The 17,452-nt window shown below is 41.0% G+C and overlaps 1 protein-coding gene across 4 annotated transcripts; it reads left to right on the forward strand.

The window, feature by feature from the left end:
• The first annotated feature begins 6,635 nt into the window (after positions 1 to 6,635).
• Positions 6,636 to 13,441, forward strand: LOC133913644 (alpha-1,3-mannosyl-glycoprotein 2-beta-N-acetylglucosaminyltransferase-like). 4 transcript variants are annotated; one of them, XM_062356875.1, is made up of 20 exons: positions 6,636 to 6,939; positions 7,273 to 7,449; positions 7,617 to 7,667; positions 7,823 to 7,910; positions 8,422 to 8,484; positions 9,062 to 9,096; positions 9,169 to 9,245; positions 9,530 to 9,575; positions 9,658 to 9,720; positions 11,016 to 11,082; positions 11,155 to 11,223; positions 11,309 to 11,378; positions 11,481 to 11,542; positions 11,628 to 11,717; positions 11,809 to 11,903; positions 12,151 to 12,213; positions 12,304 to 12,342; positions 12,419 to 12,589; positions 12,811 to 12,931; positions 13,040 to 13,441. In XM_062356875.1, the coding sequence occupies exons 2-19, from the start codon at positions 7,381 to 7,383 to the stop codon at positions 12,919 to 12,921; spliced, it is 1,329 nt and encodes a 442-aa protein (XP_062212859.1). In that variant the 5' UTR covers positions 6,636 to 6,939; positions 7,273 to 7,380; the 3' UTR covers positions 12,922 to 12,931; positions 13,040 to 13,441. The 4 variants fall into 4 exon arrangements, with proteins under 4 accessions (XP_062212859.1, XP_062212836.1, XP_062212844.1 ...); XM_062356852.1 differs by having other exon boundaries at positions 12,811 to 13,441; XM_062356860.1 differs by having other exon boundaries at positions 6,636 to 6,877; positions 12,811 to 13,441.
• The last annotated feature ends 4,011 nt before the right edge of the window (positions 13,442 to 17,452 follow it).

Genomic DNA, 17,452 nt, shown 5'->3' on the forward strand with positions numbered 1-17,452 from the left:
ACTTTACCCACAAGTCATAATTATCCATGGTGCCCATGTTCGAGAAACACTTACACACTTCTGAGGTGGCCAAAAAATCATTTCAAAGCCTTTACAATGTCCCTCTCAGCATGTGCATATCCGCTAAAGTTTCATCGCCGCATGAATACACCTCAACAACGAAATCCCCCTCTTGCGCCAATGAAACACCCTGGAAGTACACCCTTTCGTTCCACACAAGCGAATAGTCTACACAATGCTGAGAGTGTGTAAATTAATCGGCTAGGCATGTCCTATTCTAGACTTGTGGTTATATTATTTACACAAAAAGATCACTCTACGAACTGGTCCTTAGATTTGAGCAAGGCTATCATATCCCAATCGTTCAACTTGTATCAGCCTCATCAAACTATTACTCAAATCCATATACCATATTGCTAAAAAAAATTATATTATTATTTTTTATCATTGTTGCATAGGATCATTATCATATTTCGTAGAGCCATTATCATGATCACCATCATTCTAAAGCAAAGCTAAGCATCATCTACCCTTCCTTAACCTAAAACCATACCATGGCGACAAGAGTGATAAGGGAAAACTAGACTAAAACCAAACTCTTGGGATTCCCTACAAATTATTAGCATGCATGTCTTGAAAATTAGGATAAATATGTTTAAGAATACAACTTACCTTTACTGTACTCAATTGGGTCTTCAAAGTCTTAATCCTGCAGTCCTTCTAGCTCCTCCAGAACGTTGGTGTCTACTCGTAAACATAAGAGAAAGGGCAACACATAAATACCAAGATCCAAAAAGAACAAAATCATACATAACAAACATCATCATATACAAGATCACATTTTTTAGACAATCTAGCAAACGAACAGGTCAAATTGGAGCTACCGTTAACAAGTTACAGCTTCTGAAAGATTAAAACATGACTAAAAATATTATCTACAAATGAAATTATATTGCTGGAAATTTTGTAGAATTTTTTTAGAGTCATCTATGATTTTCTAGGATTTTTCTAACATTTATTTAAGTTATAAAACTATACAAAAACATTAAATAGAATTGAATAAAGCTATTAAAAATTATTAAATTATTTTCCAAATTATTCATATTTTTAGAATTATTTTTGTATTGAAAAACTAATTATACGCAATATATATGAATTATGATGTCAGTGGATCATAAAAACAAATAAAAAGAAAAAAGAACGATGACTGGGCTTGCTAACTCAGCATCTAACGCTAAGGTGGCATGACACATCAACCAATCAGCCAATGTGGCTAGCTCAGTTAGCACGCTGACGTGGCTGACGATGATGTTAACTGTCATCGACGGTGCAGTTAGCTTCATTAAATCTCGATCGTCCATCTCCGAGTGGACGACTCTGATCTAACGGATCAGAGGGGTACGTCAACTTCTAATCGCGATCGTAGAATGAAGATCGGACGGCTCACCTTACTCAGCTCGCTCCTGATGCTGTCTCTGGCAGTGGCGCCCTCTCTCTGTGGCGATGCTTGGTTGGAATCACGCTGGAACCCCGCCATCTTGCTTTGATCTCTCCGACAAGCGGCGAAAAAGCACCATGTGCTCACGGCGAACACATCTAGAGGACACATTGAGGTCAGTGATGGCTCGGTGTGGCTAGCGGCTGTCAATGGTAGCGATGGCTCTCGGTTCTTTTTGAGGATGAGGTTTTAGGTGCACTCAAGCTCCTATGGCTTAGGAAAAAATGTGTGGCTGGAAAGGCTCTAGGGCTACATATTTATACCCGAGAGAGCTTGGGATCTCATAATTGAGTCGGATTTGAAAAGCAGTGGCGACAGAGGTCTAAGCTCTATCTCAAGGTTCAACTGGGCTCGGTTGCAGATAGAACGGGCCAAAGCTTGTGTGAAACTCCTGTAATCTTTCCCCTTTGAACCCTTGTCTTATCTCCTTCTAATTTGCGCGAATTTGAGTGAACTCCCGTGCGGCCGGCACACGTGATTTTGAAGCTATATTGTGACTGACTCAGGCTCTATCAGGTTTGACGCGGGCTTTAGCTTCTAGAGCCCACAATGAATCCGTTTTGGCACTTGTGGTTCAATCTCTGGCTGGGACACGACGATCTCTATGGTGATCTCCTCAGCCTCTTCTTTGTTGGACGGCAATAGAGCATAGAAGAGAGGGATCGAGGGAGAAGAGAGGAAGGTGGGCTGGGCCGAAAGGAAAGGAGCGAGGAGAGAGTGGGCCAGATTCAGCAAACTTGACCCAACAGAGGTTTTCATCTTTTCTTTTTTTCTCTTTCTTCCCATTTTCTTTGTATTTTCCTGCATACACTTGTATATATGTATACATACACATCATATATATATATATATATATATATATATATATATATATATATATATATATATAGACACACATATATATATTCATAATGAGAAAATAGCTCCCTCCATATATATATATATATATATATATATATATATATATATGCCTATACACTTATATGTACATGACTTTATATATATGTACATATGCTTGTATACACATACATATGCTTAAGGTTTATTTAGTTTTGCAAAAGTTTTGGATTTTTCTTTATAAAAGTTTTTATTTCTTTTGTGTTTTGAATTTGGGTTGTTACATGGACCATCATCGCTACACTAATTGCATGCCTAGCTAAGTTAGAGATATATATTGCCTATATTACAACCAAATTAAAGACAAAGTATGACTGGCACACGTGAAGCCAAAATAAAGCCGCGCTAGTCAAGCTTCGCTATACCGCCTCCATTGCCTAAGCTAATAGGTATAGATAGTTAGCACTATATATCTATTGTGTGCTAGCTCCATGCATTACTACTAGTTATATGCACGCACTACTATCTACTGCAATTTCCTCATCTTTTAGGAAGGGGCGCCATCATCGGTCAATAGCAACTGGGACCAGTGCAGGCTATTGGTCTCCTTCTCATCGGGCTCCTCATCGCTCTCATTATCGCCCTCCTTCTTGGGCTTCTCATCATTGGAGTCTCTACCATACTCGTTGATGACCCTGTCACCGCCTAAATCTATCACCTCTTAGTTGCCGTCATCATAGCCCGACTCTTCCTATATGCTCGGGCTCAAGCTCTGACAAGGATATGTAATTATTTACTAAAAGTCTGCTTTACTCCCCTGAACTATCGTGTTTGTCCGAATAACCCCCTGAACTTTCAAACCGTCGATTTTACCCCTCGAAGTTTCAATACCGGATCACTTAACCCCCTGATCTGGTTCCAATAGCGATTTTAGTGATGTGGAAGTGGTTTTTGATGATGTGGCTGCCATGTCACCCAGTTTTTTCCACGTGGCTACCACATCATCTCTCTCTTTCGCATGCACGTGAGGCTCAGAGAAAGAGGGAACGGATGAAGAGATGGTTGGAGGGACAGTGGAGGGCGCCGAGGAGATGAGAGGGAGGCTGGTCAGGGAGGAGGAGCTGGGGTGGGGAGGACTCCAGCTGGGTTTGGTAGGGCCTCCTCTCACGTGCGCGCGCGAGAGAAGACAGAGAGAGTGAGAGGGGCGGCGCCAGTGAGGGGGGAGGGAGGGAGCCAACGGAAACGGGGGGAGGAAGACGGCGCCGAAGTGGGATGGGCAAAGCTCGCTGGTGGAGTGAGCAGGATCAGCGCGACCGAGCACGACGTGCGTAGACCAGATCTGGGATAGCGGTTGTGTGGATCGAGCAGCGACGACGTCAACAGCTTAGGAGGAGGCAACACCGGTGGAGAGGCATGCTCGGTCCTCGTCGCCCACCGTTCAGTTGCAAGACCGACACTGTCGTGCCGCTAACGTCTGCATCATCCCACGAGTGCAGCATTGTGCCCTTGCACGTGCGTTGTCTTAGCTTTCCACGCCGCGCCACTCACATGCAAGTACGTGGTGGTCCGACCTCACCGGCAATGATTTCATCGATGGCTCTACCAACCGACTGCGCCAAAAGCTCCAGCTCGATGAGACGAACTCAGCTAGTGGGGCCCTTGACCGATGGGCTTGGTTAGAGCACAGCCGACGGTGAGGAGGGCGGCGTAGTGGCACTCGAGAGCAAGACGAGCAGCGCGATGATGACGGGCCGAGGCCAAATGAGGGCGCGCATGAGGATCTATAGGTGAAGGGGAAGCTCACTATGGTACTCGTTGGCTTGGAGGGGCGACATGGTGGCGTGGTGTCGGTGAGGCATGGAGGTGGTGATCGGAGACGGGGAAGACGACAGGGTGAGGTCAATTTCGGCCGGTGAACGATGGACTCGGTTGGGGAATCGAGGGAGGAGGCAAAGGAGAAGCTCCTCCAAGCTTCCCTTGGCTCGACTACGGCGGAGAGGGCTCGATCGCGGTGGATTTCATGGTGGCGGCAGTGGAGCTCAAGTGGGGAATGGCGGCGAGAGAGAGAGATGATGTGGTATCCACGTGGCAAAAACCGGATGATGTGGCAGTCACGTCATCAAAAACCACTTCTATGTCACTAAAACTGCTATTGGAACCAGCTTAGGGGGTTAAGTGATCCGATATTGAAACTTCAGGGGAGTAAAATAGACGGTTTGAAAGTTCTGGGGGTTATTCGGACAAACACGATAGTTTGAGGGAGTAAAATAGACTTTTTCCTATATTCTATAAATATGGTGTATTTACAAGGGATACCCATGCCGCACATATCGTTTACTCATTTCAATATGGTCTGTAACCACTATGGAGTATCGAGGCATGCAGATAAACATTGGGTAAGTAATCGTACCAGACAAGAAAATCACTCTCATATTTGGTATGTTTCTTCTAGATATCTAGAGAATCTACGATTCAGGGAAGATACGCTCGGAGGAGTCCGAGTAGGTTACGCCCGCCTTCCCCCGACTATAAAAGGAGGGGAGGGGGTACGTCCAAGACACGTCTTTCTACAAGTACAAGAAGTTCGTACAAGCCCTTCAACATCATAGCAACTTGTGTCTTCAGGGTCTACGAAGTCGCGAAACTCGAGACAAAGCCTAGTCAGCTAGAATCCATACACACCCATCGAAGATCCATGGCAGAAACCATCATCGACTAGGGCTTTAGAACCAGGAACATGGATAAATCCAACTAGATCCTTAGGACTAGATCTATATACCACCTTATTTGTAATATATGTTCCTAATTTCAATCAAAGAAAGATATGACGTAGGGTCATTATCCTCCAGGAGGCCCGAAGCTGTATAAAGATATGTGTCTCTTTTTGCGATATTCTTCTATGATCAGTAGGTATCCCTATTTACCAATAAATATTCGGTAGTAGTTTTACAGATCGTCGATAGGCTCGGACTCGGACTCCTACTCGGGTCTGGGTTGTCCTCGACGCTGAGCTAGCCATCGTTGGACGGTGGTTCCTCCTCATTGTAGTCGAGCTCGACGAAGAGAGCCACTATCCAGTTGTATCAAGCACCCTCCTCGTCATGGTCGGAGGACAAGGTGGGCAACAACAATCGCAGCGACGATGAATTGGAAAACAAGAAAGGTGACAAGTAGGAAGAGGGCCATGTCCTGAATCAGTCGAGAGCGAAGTGTGTGTGAGAGAGTGAGAGTAGAGTAAGAGAGTGAGAAAACCTTAAATGCCTCGTGCGTGAATATAAAGCGCGAAGCATTGTCCCCTTGACTTTGTGGCCTGACCTTTCATATTCCAAACGGTTCCACATGGGAACCGATTGTAATCATGACCATATAACAAACAACTCTTATAGAAATCTGTCTCTCATTTTATCATAGACAACTCACTTAAAGAATTGTCTGTGATGTGGGCCGTTATGACAAACAACTCTTACAACAAACCGTATGAGATTATGTCATAGATAGTTATTGTTGAGACCAGTATGTGATGTTCAATTATCTAAGATGATTTTTGTCTCTTAAGCTAACAGCAAATGGCTCCATAGGGGAACCGTTTATCTTATCTTTATCACAATTAGGTTTTGTTAACCGATTGCAAAATTTTAATTGAGAAAGGTTTCTACCATTTTACCCAAACAACATTTACGAGCTAAATAAATTTATGGGTTTTCTTTTGTGCAACAAAAAATACATCTCCAACTTGTTTGCAGGTAAAAAACTTACTAAGGCTTCCAAAATAGGGCTTAGGTAGTGGTTGTTTGCATCCCTTTTTAACTGGGAATTTTAGTAAATCCTCTTAATTTTGTTATTCTGTTGAAGTTATATTATTATTATAATATGGGTTTATACATTATTTTGTTTGGATGAGAAAAATGAAAGCGAGTATTTTGCAACATTGTGTTTGGGTCACGAGAATTCAACGTGCGCGAATAAATAACGATACGTTAAGTTGTTGGGAACTCGGATACCATCAACTTGTTTTGCTTTTTTTTTTTTGTGTGTGCATGGAATCAACTTGTTTTTGCTAAAACACACTTGTACTTGTTTTTGTTAAAACACGAAATTCTAGGTGCAGAGAAAACGAGTTTTCTTTACCTTGGAGTTGTTTAGAGTATCCGAACCGAATTTTCTTAAAATGAGGCTAAGATCCATTTTAATTAATCTGGTTTGTATAAAGCGGGTGATCCAAACAACCCTTAGGGGAAGTGGGAAAACGTAAAACCGTATTACCAAAGTGAGTAAACGTAAAACCGTAGCAAGGTCCACGTGTGCTAGTTGGTATGGCTCGAACAACGCACAAGCTCAAGCGCCGATTCGCTCGTCGACTCGCCGCTTCTTCCTCGCCTTCTTCCACGAGAAGTCCGCCGGCGCCGCCACCCTCTCCCACGCCGTCCTCTGCTGCCGCGGCCGCCGTCACACTCTCCCTTGTCGCCGCCCCCATCCTCTCCCGCGGTGCCGCCGCCGCCGCCACCACCGGAAGGACGCGCTGACGGGAGGAGGACGAAGAAGGTGAGCGGGAAGAATGCGCCGGCGCACTCTGCGCCCCCTCCTCCCCTGCCGATCTGAATCCTGTGAGCTCTGATTTGCAATTTCCTCACTTCTGAGCTCCAACCTCATGAGCTGATCTCTAATCTAACGCTTTGATCTGAATTTTATGCTCCAATTAGAGCTCTGATATGAAATTTCTTCAGTTCTGAGCTCCAGTTCGATGCTCTGCCCTGAAATTTCAGTGCATGACTCAATGATCGTGCTCACTCTGATGCCTTTTGATTTGTTGAGGATCTTGGGATGATGTGCTGATCAGTTTGGATGATTAGTTCTATGCGAAATATCAAATGTGAATACTTTGATTAATGTGGTTCCCAAACAACCCGCATAATTTCCGTCGTTTTTCTTGTGCACAGAAGAATACAGTAGAAACGTTTTACGGTTGTCAAAGACTTGACCACTAGATCGGTTATTAGCGGTCAACCACCGAGTAGAACGCCCCCCTCGCATCAGAGCGGGCGGCGATGGCTCGGAGCCCCTGCGACCTCCGCCTCCTCCTCCTCGCCGCCGCCGCAGCCTTCATCTACATCCAAGTAAGGGAACCCACCCGCCCTTTCTTTCTCTCCGTCCGTGTGGCCTGTTCAGTCGAGGTCTCGGCGGTCGGGTCTCCGGATCCCAATCAGATAGTCCTCTCCTATGAATTCATTCTCCTTTTCTATCTCTATGAGTGAGCTGTACTGACGCAGTCCCTCCGCTTCAGGTGCGCCTCTTTGCTACCCAGTCTCATTACGCCGACCGTCTTGCAGAAGCAGTAAGTACTACTTTCCTGTCTTTTCTTTCTATCTCTTCTTCATCTATGCATTTCGATTGGAAGCTTTCTATCAATCTATGGACTCACTGCAGGACTAGGATCAAAAGCAGTCCATAAGTCATAAGTTGTTTACACCTGTAATTTGCTCCATACAGGAAAAATCTGAAAATCAATGCACCAGCCAATTAAGGTCCTTGATCGATCGAGTCAGCATGCAGCAGGAGAAGATTGTAGCACTGGAAGGTACAAACAGTTCAAACTTGCATTTCCATGTGATATTTTTGGATGTTACAACACGAATCATGCAGATCTATGAGGTTGCTCCAGTCTAATTTTTGCATGGTATAATTGGTTGTAATGTATAGTTCCTGACGATATCTTAGATCTTTGGTACTCATGGACACAGATGAATAGCTTGCTGCAACTCTTAGATTTCCCTGCTGCATTCCGTTGACAAAAAATACATTGCTTTCCGCAATTGGCACCTTTTGTTGCCAGATCCTTCTTGGGCATACCATAGCACATGCCTTCTGCTGATGATAAATTGTTACTTTGCTCATGTTCACAAATTATGTCCCGAATAACCTTATACATCTCGACAGCATCTGCTCTGATCATGGCACTACAGATACGCTTTCCCCTGCTTTATGAAAATTCCCTCTCATTCTTTTGAGGTGTTGTCTACTTTTGTGCGTTATCTTGACTGACAGATCCAATGGGTATTTAACATTTTAACCTTTTCGTAATGCAACAGACATGAAGATACGACAAGATGAAGAACGTGCACAGCTGAAGATTTTGATCCAGGATCTTGAAAGTATGGAATCATTAACTTCTCTCGCATTCGATTATTGATTTTGCTAACTAGTTTTTGGTACCTTCGTTGAATTTCTTGGTCCTCCCATCGTTTCAGTTACAATACAAGCCTTTTAGGTTGTAGACTACCACATCGTTCACCCATCAGAACCTTGCCATACTGGAGCCTTTGATTCCTCCATGCATTGCGGACAATTCATAAACAATCTGACTCATTTTTCATCTTGAAATTAGCATGGTTTTTCTCGAATCGAAATATTGTTTTCTATGACTTCTAGAGATGAGAATATTTTAACCTTGGCGTGCTATGTGGATAAATTTGAGGAAAGTCTGTTTAGAAAGGACACTACAACAAATAGAATTAACTAAACAGTTAATAAAATTACGTTTGCTAAATGATGTTGGCCAAATGCCAAAATACAGATGTGACACATCTGGTACTTAAACCTTGCCAGTTGCCATCTTCATATCGAGTCCAAAATTGTGTTTTTACTTAACTGCATACTGTTCTTCCTTCGATGTATATTCTACCCTTGTCTAATTCCTAACCCTTTCCTCAACATTTCTTTTGAATGCAGAAAGGAGTGTGCAGAACTTACTAAACAAGAATGTGGTTTGTAGTGTGCTAATGTTGCTAACTTTTTTCTGCTTTACAGGATTAATCTGATCTCTTTCTGCATTGCAGGTTCCTGTTGCTGCTGTTGTCATTATGGCTTGCAATCGACCAGACTACTTGCAGAGAACAGTTGAATCTATCCTGAAGTATGGTTCACGTCTTAATCATTTGTTTTAAAAAAAACGAAAAGATCTAGTCTACTCTTGATTTCCTTAAAACGTTTCCTAAATTGGTACTAGAACCCACCCATGTTGATCATTTGTGGTAGTTATACACGGACTTAAGTTGTATTCTTCATCACCACAACATTCTTGATGCCTGATTTCTTGTTTCACTCTGTTTATGAAGCCTATTCACCCTGGTTAGATCAATGTAGCTTGAGTGCATAAGAGCTCCTTTCTATCTGAGTGATGGATAATAATTGTTCCAGGTATCAGACATCAGTTGCTTCAAAGTTTCCGCTTTTTATATCTCAGGTACTGGTGATAAAAATTTCTGTTCTTGGATCCATTAAGTGTGCGGGAAAGCCATTTTTTCATTGCTTCTTCCCGTTCACAGGATGGAACAAATGGAGCAGTGAAAAAGAAAGCTTTGGATTATAAACAAACAACATATATGCAGGTGCAGAAATAAATGTTTTATTGGTTTTTTATAGTTTTTTATGCTTATTTACCTAATACTATAGAACACAATCCATTTCTTTCTTGTAATATTTAAAGCATAACTGGTTAGACATTGTCACATGGAGATGATGTTCATGTTAGGAGTAATAGAATCCTTTTCGTATTCAGCAATAGTCCTTTTCCTATTCCACTTATGTGCTATACTGCTATTCATAACAGTTCACTTGTGGAATTTTAATATAGCTCTGATGTAGAAAACCCTTTCATTGTTTCGGTAGCATTAGGGTTCGACGTGTTGGTGTGGATCTCAAATAGGATGGTGGCAATGATTCCAATATGAAATAGAGAGTAGAGACCAAAAGATCTCTGATGTTTTCTTCTGGTTCACTGAGCTAAATGAGAATGAAACTAAATTACCTTGTTGGAAACAAATGATAATTGACAGTACCAAATTCACACTCCTACAGTGAATTTGGATGGCAGTATCTTTTTCCCCCTTCATTCTTTCAATTGGTTTCTAAGCGAAGCAGTAAATGATTCATTTAGCTAAAACTCTTGGGTTAATAGATATATGCCATTGCAACTTTGCCTGTTTTGAAATATTCTTGCCCTTATCTGAAATATGCCATTATGTAAAATTTTAGACCAAAACGCCCTTCCCCACTCACTGTTTCTTCTCCATGGCCGGCGCCTAGCTTTTCCATTCCATCCCCTGCCCGAAGCTCGCCCCCTCGCCCCATGGACACTAGGTTTGACGTTGAATTCGCGGACGACGGCGGGGACACTGTTGCATTCTTCTCCGAGCTTGGGCTGGGCTCTGCTTCACACCAGTGACGCGTTGCTCTCAACCGCACCAAGCTCTCCCCCCCACCCACGGTGGGATCTGGGTGGTGGGGTGGGTGCGACGAAGGTCACCAATGAGGCTGCTCTTGCCTACCCATGCGCTCCGAATCAACAAGCACTTGCAGTGCGGCCGCCTCCGAGAGCCGCTCTACCACCGCCAATGAACCACACCCATGGAGGCAGGAGTGCAGGAGCTCACCACTGGCCATGGAGATTGGAGTGGAGGAGCTTGCCGACAACCATGGAGGGGAAATAACAGGGAAAGGAAGAGGTAGAGAAGAAAGATGAGGGCATTTTGGTCCAAAATATACATATTGGCATATCTCAAAGAAGGCAAAATTGCAGTGGCATTTTTCAAACCTGAAAAGTTGCAATGACATATTTCAAAACAGGCAAAGTTGCAATGTCATATCTAATTAACCCGTCCTTTATGCTTTCTATATGTTGCAGCATGTGGATCTTGAACCTGTGCAAACTGAAAGGCCAGGAGAATTGACAGCATATTACAAGATTGCTAGTAAGTGCTCCTTAATTTATGTATGGTATGCTTAAAACTTTTTTGTGGTTCCTAACAATTATACTTTTTCAGAACATTATAAGTGGGCCTTGGATGAGCTATTCATTAAACATAACTTTGTTCGAGTAATCATTCTGGAAGGTCTTACCTCTATGATGATCCTTTGGTCATTTGTTCTTACATATTTTTGTTTTCTAACCCATTTTCATAATTAATTTGTTAATAGATGACATGGAGATTGCCCCAGATTTTTTTGACTACTTTGAGGCTGCAGCTAAATTACTTGATAATGACAAGTATGCTACACTATTATATGCCTTCTACTTGCAAATCCAAGGAATTCAATATATAATCTCTCTAATTACTTTCCTGTTATTCTAATCATTGTGGCACGGAAGGACGATTATGGCTGTTTCTTCTTGGAACGATAATGGGCAAAAGAAATTTGTTAATGACCCAAGTTAGTATTATGTTAGGCCTATTTTCAATTTCCTTTCTCTGTTTAGAAGGAATGCTATTCATTTTGCTATGCCGGCATTTTGCAGAAGCTCTTTACCGCTCAGATTTCTTTCCTGGGCTTGGATGGATGTTAACAAAGTCCACTTGGATTGAACTGTCTCCGAAGTGGCCCAAAGCATATCCTTACTGTTGCCTAGATATTTTTCAATTACTAGATATGCTACTTTTCCACCTTGTATCATCTAGTTCTTCCTTGACGAGATTTTACTTATTGGGATGATTGGGTGAGGCTAAAGGAGGTACATGGGAACCGGCAATTCATTCGCCCAGAAGTCTGTAGAACATACAATTTTGGCGAGCATGTACGCTGGCTATTCTTCCTCATTTTTTTTTTAAAAACTGGCAGTTGCAAAAGGAATAGGAATAACAATCACCAGTACCACATTTCTTCATGCAATAAAGACCAATGGGTAATGGTTCAATGGTGAATCTATAGTGGCAAGTACCACATTTCTTCGTGCAATAGAAAACAATGGATTACAGTTTGTTGTTGGATCCATTAAATTGTTGATGACTCATTTACACTTCGGCATTGTACTTTCTTTGCAGGGATCAAGCATGGGACAATTCTTCAAACAATATTTGGAACCCATTAGGTTAAATGATGTTCATGTATGCAGAACTTTCCACATTATTCATTTTATATTCTTGTTACAAGTTTGTTGTTGCTGAAATTTACTTGTTCCATATTTATGGCCACAGATTGACTGGAATACTGAGGATCTGAGCTACCTTGGAGAGGTAAAAACAAATTTGGATTTCAAAAGGCTGACATTCACATAAGAAGTGCCTAATCATTTTTTCGCGATAATGTTAGGATAAGTTTTTAATCCAATTTGGAAAAGAGGTGGCTAGTGCCACGCCTCTCCATGGATCCGATGCTGTGTTGAAAGCCCACAACATGGGTGCAGATGTAAGGATCCAGTACAACGATCAGGAAGACTTTGAGCGGATAGCTCGTCAATTTGGAATATTCGATGAATGGAAGGTTAATTCTTAACCCAAATCTAGATAATTTTCTATATTATGTTAAGCAACATTTTATGCCATATATTGTAGAGGTGGTTCTTTGCTCTGTTAGCAATTGCCTTTATGGATTTGAAATGCATAGAGCTTGAGCTTAGTCTTGAGATTTGTTTTTCAAATGATGTAGAGTGTATAATGATCCATGTTTTTTCTTTTTTTTTTCTCTTTTGAAAAAAAATCCAGGATGGCATCCCAAGAACAGCTTACAAAGGAGTAGTAGTCTTCCGGTACAACAGTAGTCAAAGGCGGATATTTCTCGTTGGCCCAGATTCTCTTGGTCAACTTGGGGTGTAGCAGTGTTGAGGTGGTAAATTTCACCATGGAGCAAATAGTGAACCCTTCTTTTAGCAAAGTTTGAAATGGCACATGTTGGCAGATGCCTTTATTGATTTCAGTCAGCATTGAACAACAGGTATGCATGGCGAAGAAATTTTTGAGAAGTGATTGTCTCCAAGGTACTGAGAGAAGCATGGGCACGCTTTATGGGAACATTTGCAGGATATAGAGCATTGTTTAGTTAGCAACAGAGTTTTGGCCTAGAGTGTGGATTGACACGATGCCACGGTATACATGCATAGGAGAATGTAGCAGCAGCTCACTAGCTAACCTACATACTCGATCATTAGGGTAAAAGAAGGGTGATTTATGACAGAATTTTTCATGTGATGCTGCTCTTGGTGTGAACGAGTCCAGTCCCATGCATCCTTTACAATGAATCTTGGGCACCATGCTTGTGTTTGTAGTGGGCAATACGATGGAGTATATCGTCGAATCCATTCAATTCATCAAAGGGCTGTTGTCGTCTTGTTCTGAATATGTTGTCCTGTATTACTTTTGCTACAAACTAGAGTGATCGATTGATATGCTGTAGCAGCTACTTGGATAGGATTGGACGACTGGATTGTCAATGAATCCAGCAGTGAGAACAAGAGCAAACTTAAATGACAACCAGGTCGTGTTACATCTGGTTTTAAGACTAAAGTCGTTACATCTGGTAAATTATATATATATATATATATATGTTAAGATTAAGTTACAATAGATCTGGTTTTAAGACTAAAGTCGTTACATCTGGTAAATTATATATATATGTTAAGATTAAGTTATATACATACAGTGATGTTATAAGTGAGTAGCAGACGTAATATCAATTATTATAAAACTATTTTATTATATCAATGACATTAGGGTTTAAAAGAAAATTACAAAGCAACATAAATAAATTTAGCACAATACTTAACTTCACAGGCAATCGATCGAAAAGTCATCCGTCTAGAACTCGGCTTTATTTTCTAGAAAATCCTCGCAGTCTTTACCTTCTAAATAGTAACAAGATTATAAGAGAGAGTAAGCGCGATTACATAGAATACTCAGCAAATATAGGAAAGTATGACATGTAGGTCAATAAGAATGACTTACTCAGAGGTTTATTTGCATAAATACCAATTTTTTTAGTAAAATAGTTATAAAGATAACCTATTTACTAGATGAAATATTCTTTAAGACTTGAGTCAAGATTCCAACTACCTTGCTCTATAACTGAGGTTCCAACCACCTCCAAACCAAACTCGAATCATAATTCTCACCACTATGATCCACCAAATCCAACCCAAAACCAACCCGGAAATATCAGACTAATCATGTGAAGAATCTATGTCGCTCATGACCGTGAGCACGGCTGATATATCAGTTTTCACTTTACAGAGATTATACACTTTACCCACAAGACATGTCTTTCTATTTTGCTGAGCACCCATTGACCGATGGATGACTCTTACACACTTCTGAGGTGTATGCTAGGAATCCACTGTAAAGCCTTTCCAACGCCCCTCTCAGCACGTGTCGACATACTAAGGTTCCACCACTGAGAGTATGCCCTCCACTCCAGAAGCACTCTCTTGCGCCTTGCGGTTCCAGAAAATACATCCTTTCATCCCCGTACCACCAAATGATCTTCACAATGCTGAGAGGATAGCGAATTACTCGGCTAGGCTCGTCCTATACCAAACTTGTGATTGTACTGTTTTCATATGTGGTCGCTCCACGAACCAGTTCTTAACATGGTTTGGACAAGACTACCATCAACCAACACAGGGAGATAACCAATATCCGACAAAATCAACATTCTTGTCTGGAACATATCTACAGGCCAACCATCATGTCAAACTTTTCTAGATCCTACTTTCCAAGTCTAAACATTTTCACCAAACTTATCATCATGATTCACATTTTTAATCCAAAAACATCTTTGCCTATACTACCCATGGCTAAGCAACATTAAGCATTTTCTACCCAAAATATGATAATCATTCTACGACTACAAGAAAATAGTGGAAAAACTAATAAACCCTAACCATGAGATATCATATTTGATGACATGCAATTTATAAAACAAAACTTTGTAAAAAACAGGCACAAGATGTTCAAGGGCACTTGTCTTCTCCGATGTGCTACTCAAAGTCACCGAAGTCCTGATCCTAGATGTTCTCGAACGCCTCAAGGACAAACTCCTCTACACACGAACAAACAAGCAACACTAAGAATAAACACTAAACAAAGCAACCAAAATAAAGAAAGGTTAGAACAAGCTAGAGCATAATTTTTGGAAGATTTAGATGCAAGAACTGCTCAAATCAGAGCAACGACACGAAAGCTATGGCTAAAAGAATTTTTAAATAGCTAAAATGGTAAAAAAAAAACTATTTTTGAAGTTAAACCTAATCTTTAACAGGCCTAAAATATTTATTAAATTTTTCCATAATTATTTTATAGCATAAAACTGATTATAATTATTATAGAATATATTTACATTTTTTGGAAATAAAACTAATTTTATATGCAACAAAACATATTAAAAGCATTTATTTTATCAAAGAAAACACTTTAAAACATTATCAGAATTAATCTAGATTTTCTAAACCATTTTCCAAAATAAAAAATTCATTCTAACATTTTTGAAATAATTTTTACACTAGAAAAACATTAAGTAACATTTACAGAAACAAAAATAGAGCTAAAAACATTTATCTAAACCATTTTCTAATTTCTGGAATTTTTCCAATAAAGAAAAACCTAATTTTCGGATTATCGTGAATTATTTGCTAACGGGAAATTCGATTTACAGCGCAATGTTGATGTCATCGGCTGATTGGGTTGCTGACTCGGCGGGAGAGCGCTGATTGGACCTGCCACGTCGGACATGTAACACCATGAGTTTTAGCATATAGAAATATAGCAAAATTCACTCCAATTTTTTTCTAATTATTAAACTAGTATAAAATCAAGAAAATATATATTTGAATATGGATATATTTGTATATATATATTCAAATATATTATTTTGGCTAAGTATTCGAGAGAGCACCAAATTAATTTCTAAATTAATTATTGCAATAAATTGATCATATGTATTTTGGTTTAATTGTTCTTATGGTTCTTTGAGTGAAGATTTGGAATTAAAGGTCTCTTAATTTCAAATCTATTTCTTAGATTCAATTCAGCTGAAATCTAAATTGAATTCCACTCTTTTGAATTCGAACCTGTCTCAAATCTTGAGGCTTCACCTTTGAGCTTTTTTTAGTTCAAATACTCCTATTTGAATTAATTCAAACCCAAATTCAGATCCAAATTCAAATACTCATGTTTAAATTTAATCCCAAATATTTCAAATCCATCTTTGTCAATTTAGTATTCGAATCATTCGAGTTACAATTCGATTCTTTTCCAGTTCAATTGCTTCGTAAAAGCAATTCTTTTCTTTTCGAATCAAGTTCCAAATTCGAATCTCATATTAAATCCATTTCCAATTCAAATCCAAATTGAATTGCCAATCCAATTTAATTCAAATACATTCATTGAATTTTTTCGAATCCAATTACCAATTCAAATTGTTCAACTTGAATTATTAACAAATCCATCTCAAATTCAATTACATCAATTGAATTTAACATTCAAATGATCCCTCTCTCATTCTCTCTCAGATCTTTTCCCAAGATCTTTTCCTCTCCCACTCTCTCATCTCACTACTCTCTCTCTCTGTTCAACTGCACTGGTCAAAGCACAACATCACACAGCACTAGGAGAAGTCCATTTTCTCCTCTCTCCCTGATCTTTCTCCCACAACAGCCCAAAGTCCTCTCACAGCTCAAACGGCTGCCACTTTCTCCCGCGTTCACATCACACCCATGCCTCCCTCCGCTGATCTTTCATGGCAGGCAAAAGCCATTTCTCCTCCTCTCCCTTCCTCCTCTGCTCGGCCATGGAGTCCACCGCCGGCCTCCACTCTTTCTCCCTCTGGTTGGCCATCCCTCTCCACCGGCCCGTCTTCTCTCCCTACGCACTATCCCTTCTCCTCCGGCAGGCCACTTGCCCTTCCTCTCTCCCTCAAGCTCTCTCTCTCTCTCTCTCTCTCTCCCCCCCCCCTCTCTCTCTCTCTCTCTATGAGCCGCCCGCATAAGCCAACCATTGGCCGGCCTTATCCTTAGCCCGCCTCCCCCTCACTGTCGGGTGGGCCCTACTGGTTCGGCATGTCCACAGTGCAGATCCACAATGGACCATCACTCGAGCCGCCCTAGTTCAACAGCTCGTGGACCGAATCCACCTGCGCAGTTCTCCTCCAGTCTACCGAGCCCGGTCCACCATGCACCACCCTCACAGCCCATTCCATTTCACCAATTCCATAGACCGAGTTTGCGAAATAGTAAACCCTTTTCTTTTCCTGGAATTATCCTTTCTGACAAATCTTCCGATTTCCATAACTCCTTCGTTTCAACTCCGAATTCAGTGATTCTTCGATATTCCTCTAAAAATCATAATATATCTTGGA

This window comes from Phragmites australis, chromosome 1 (assembly GCF_958298935.1).
Source record: "Phragmites australis chromosome 1, lpPhrAust1.1, whole genome shotgun sequence".
NCBI lineage: Eukaryota > Viridiplantae > Streptophyta > Magnoliopsida > Poales > Poaceae > Phragmites > Phragmites australis.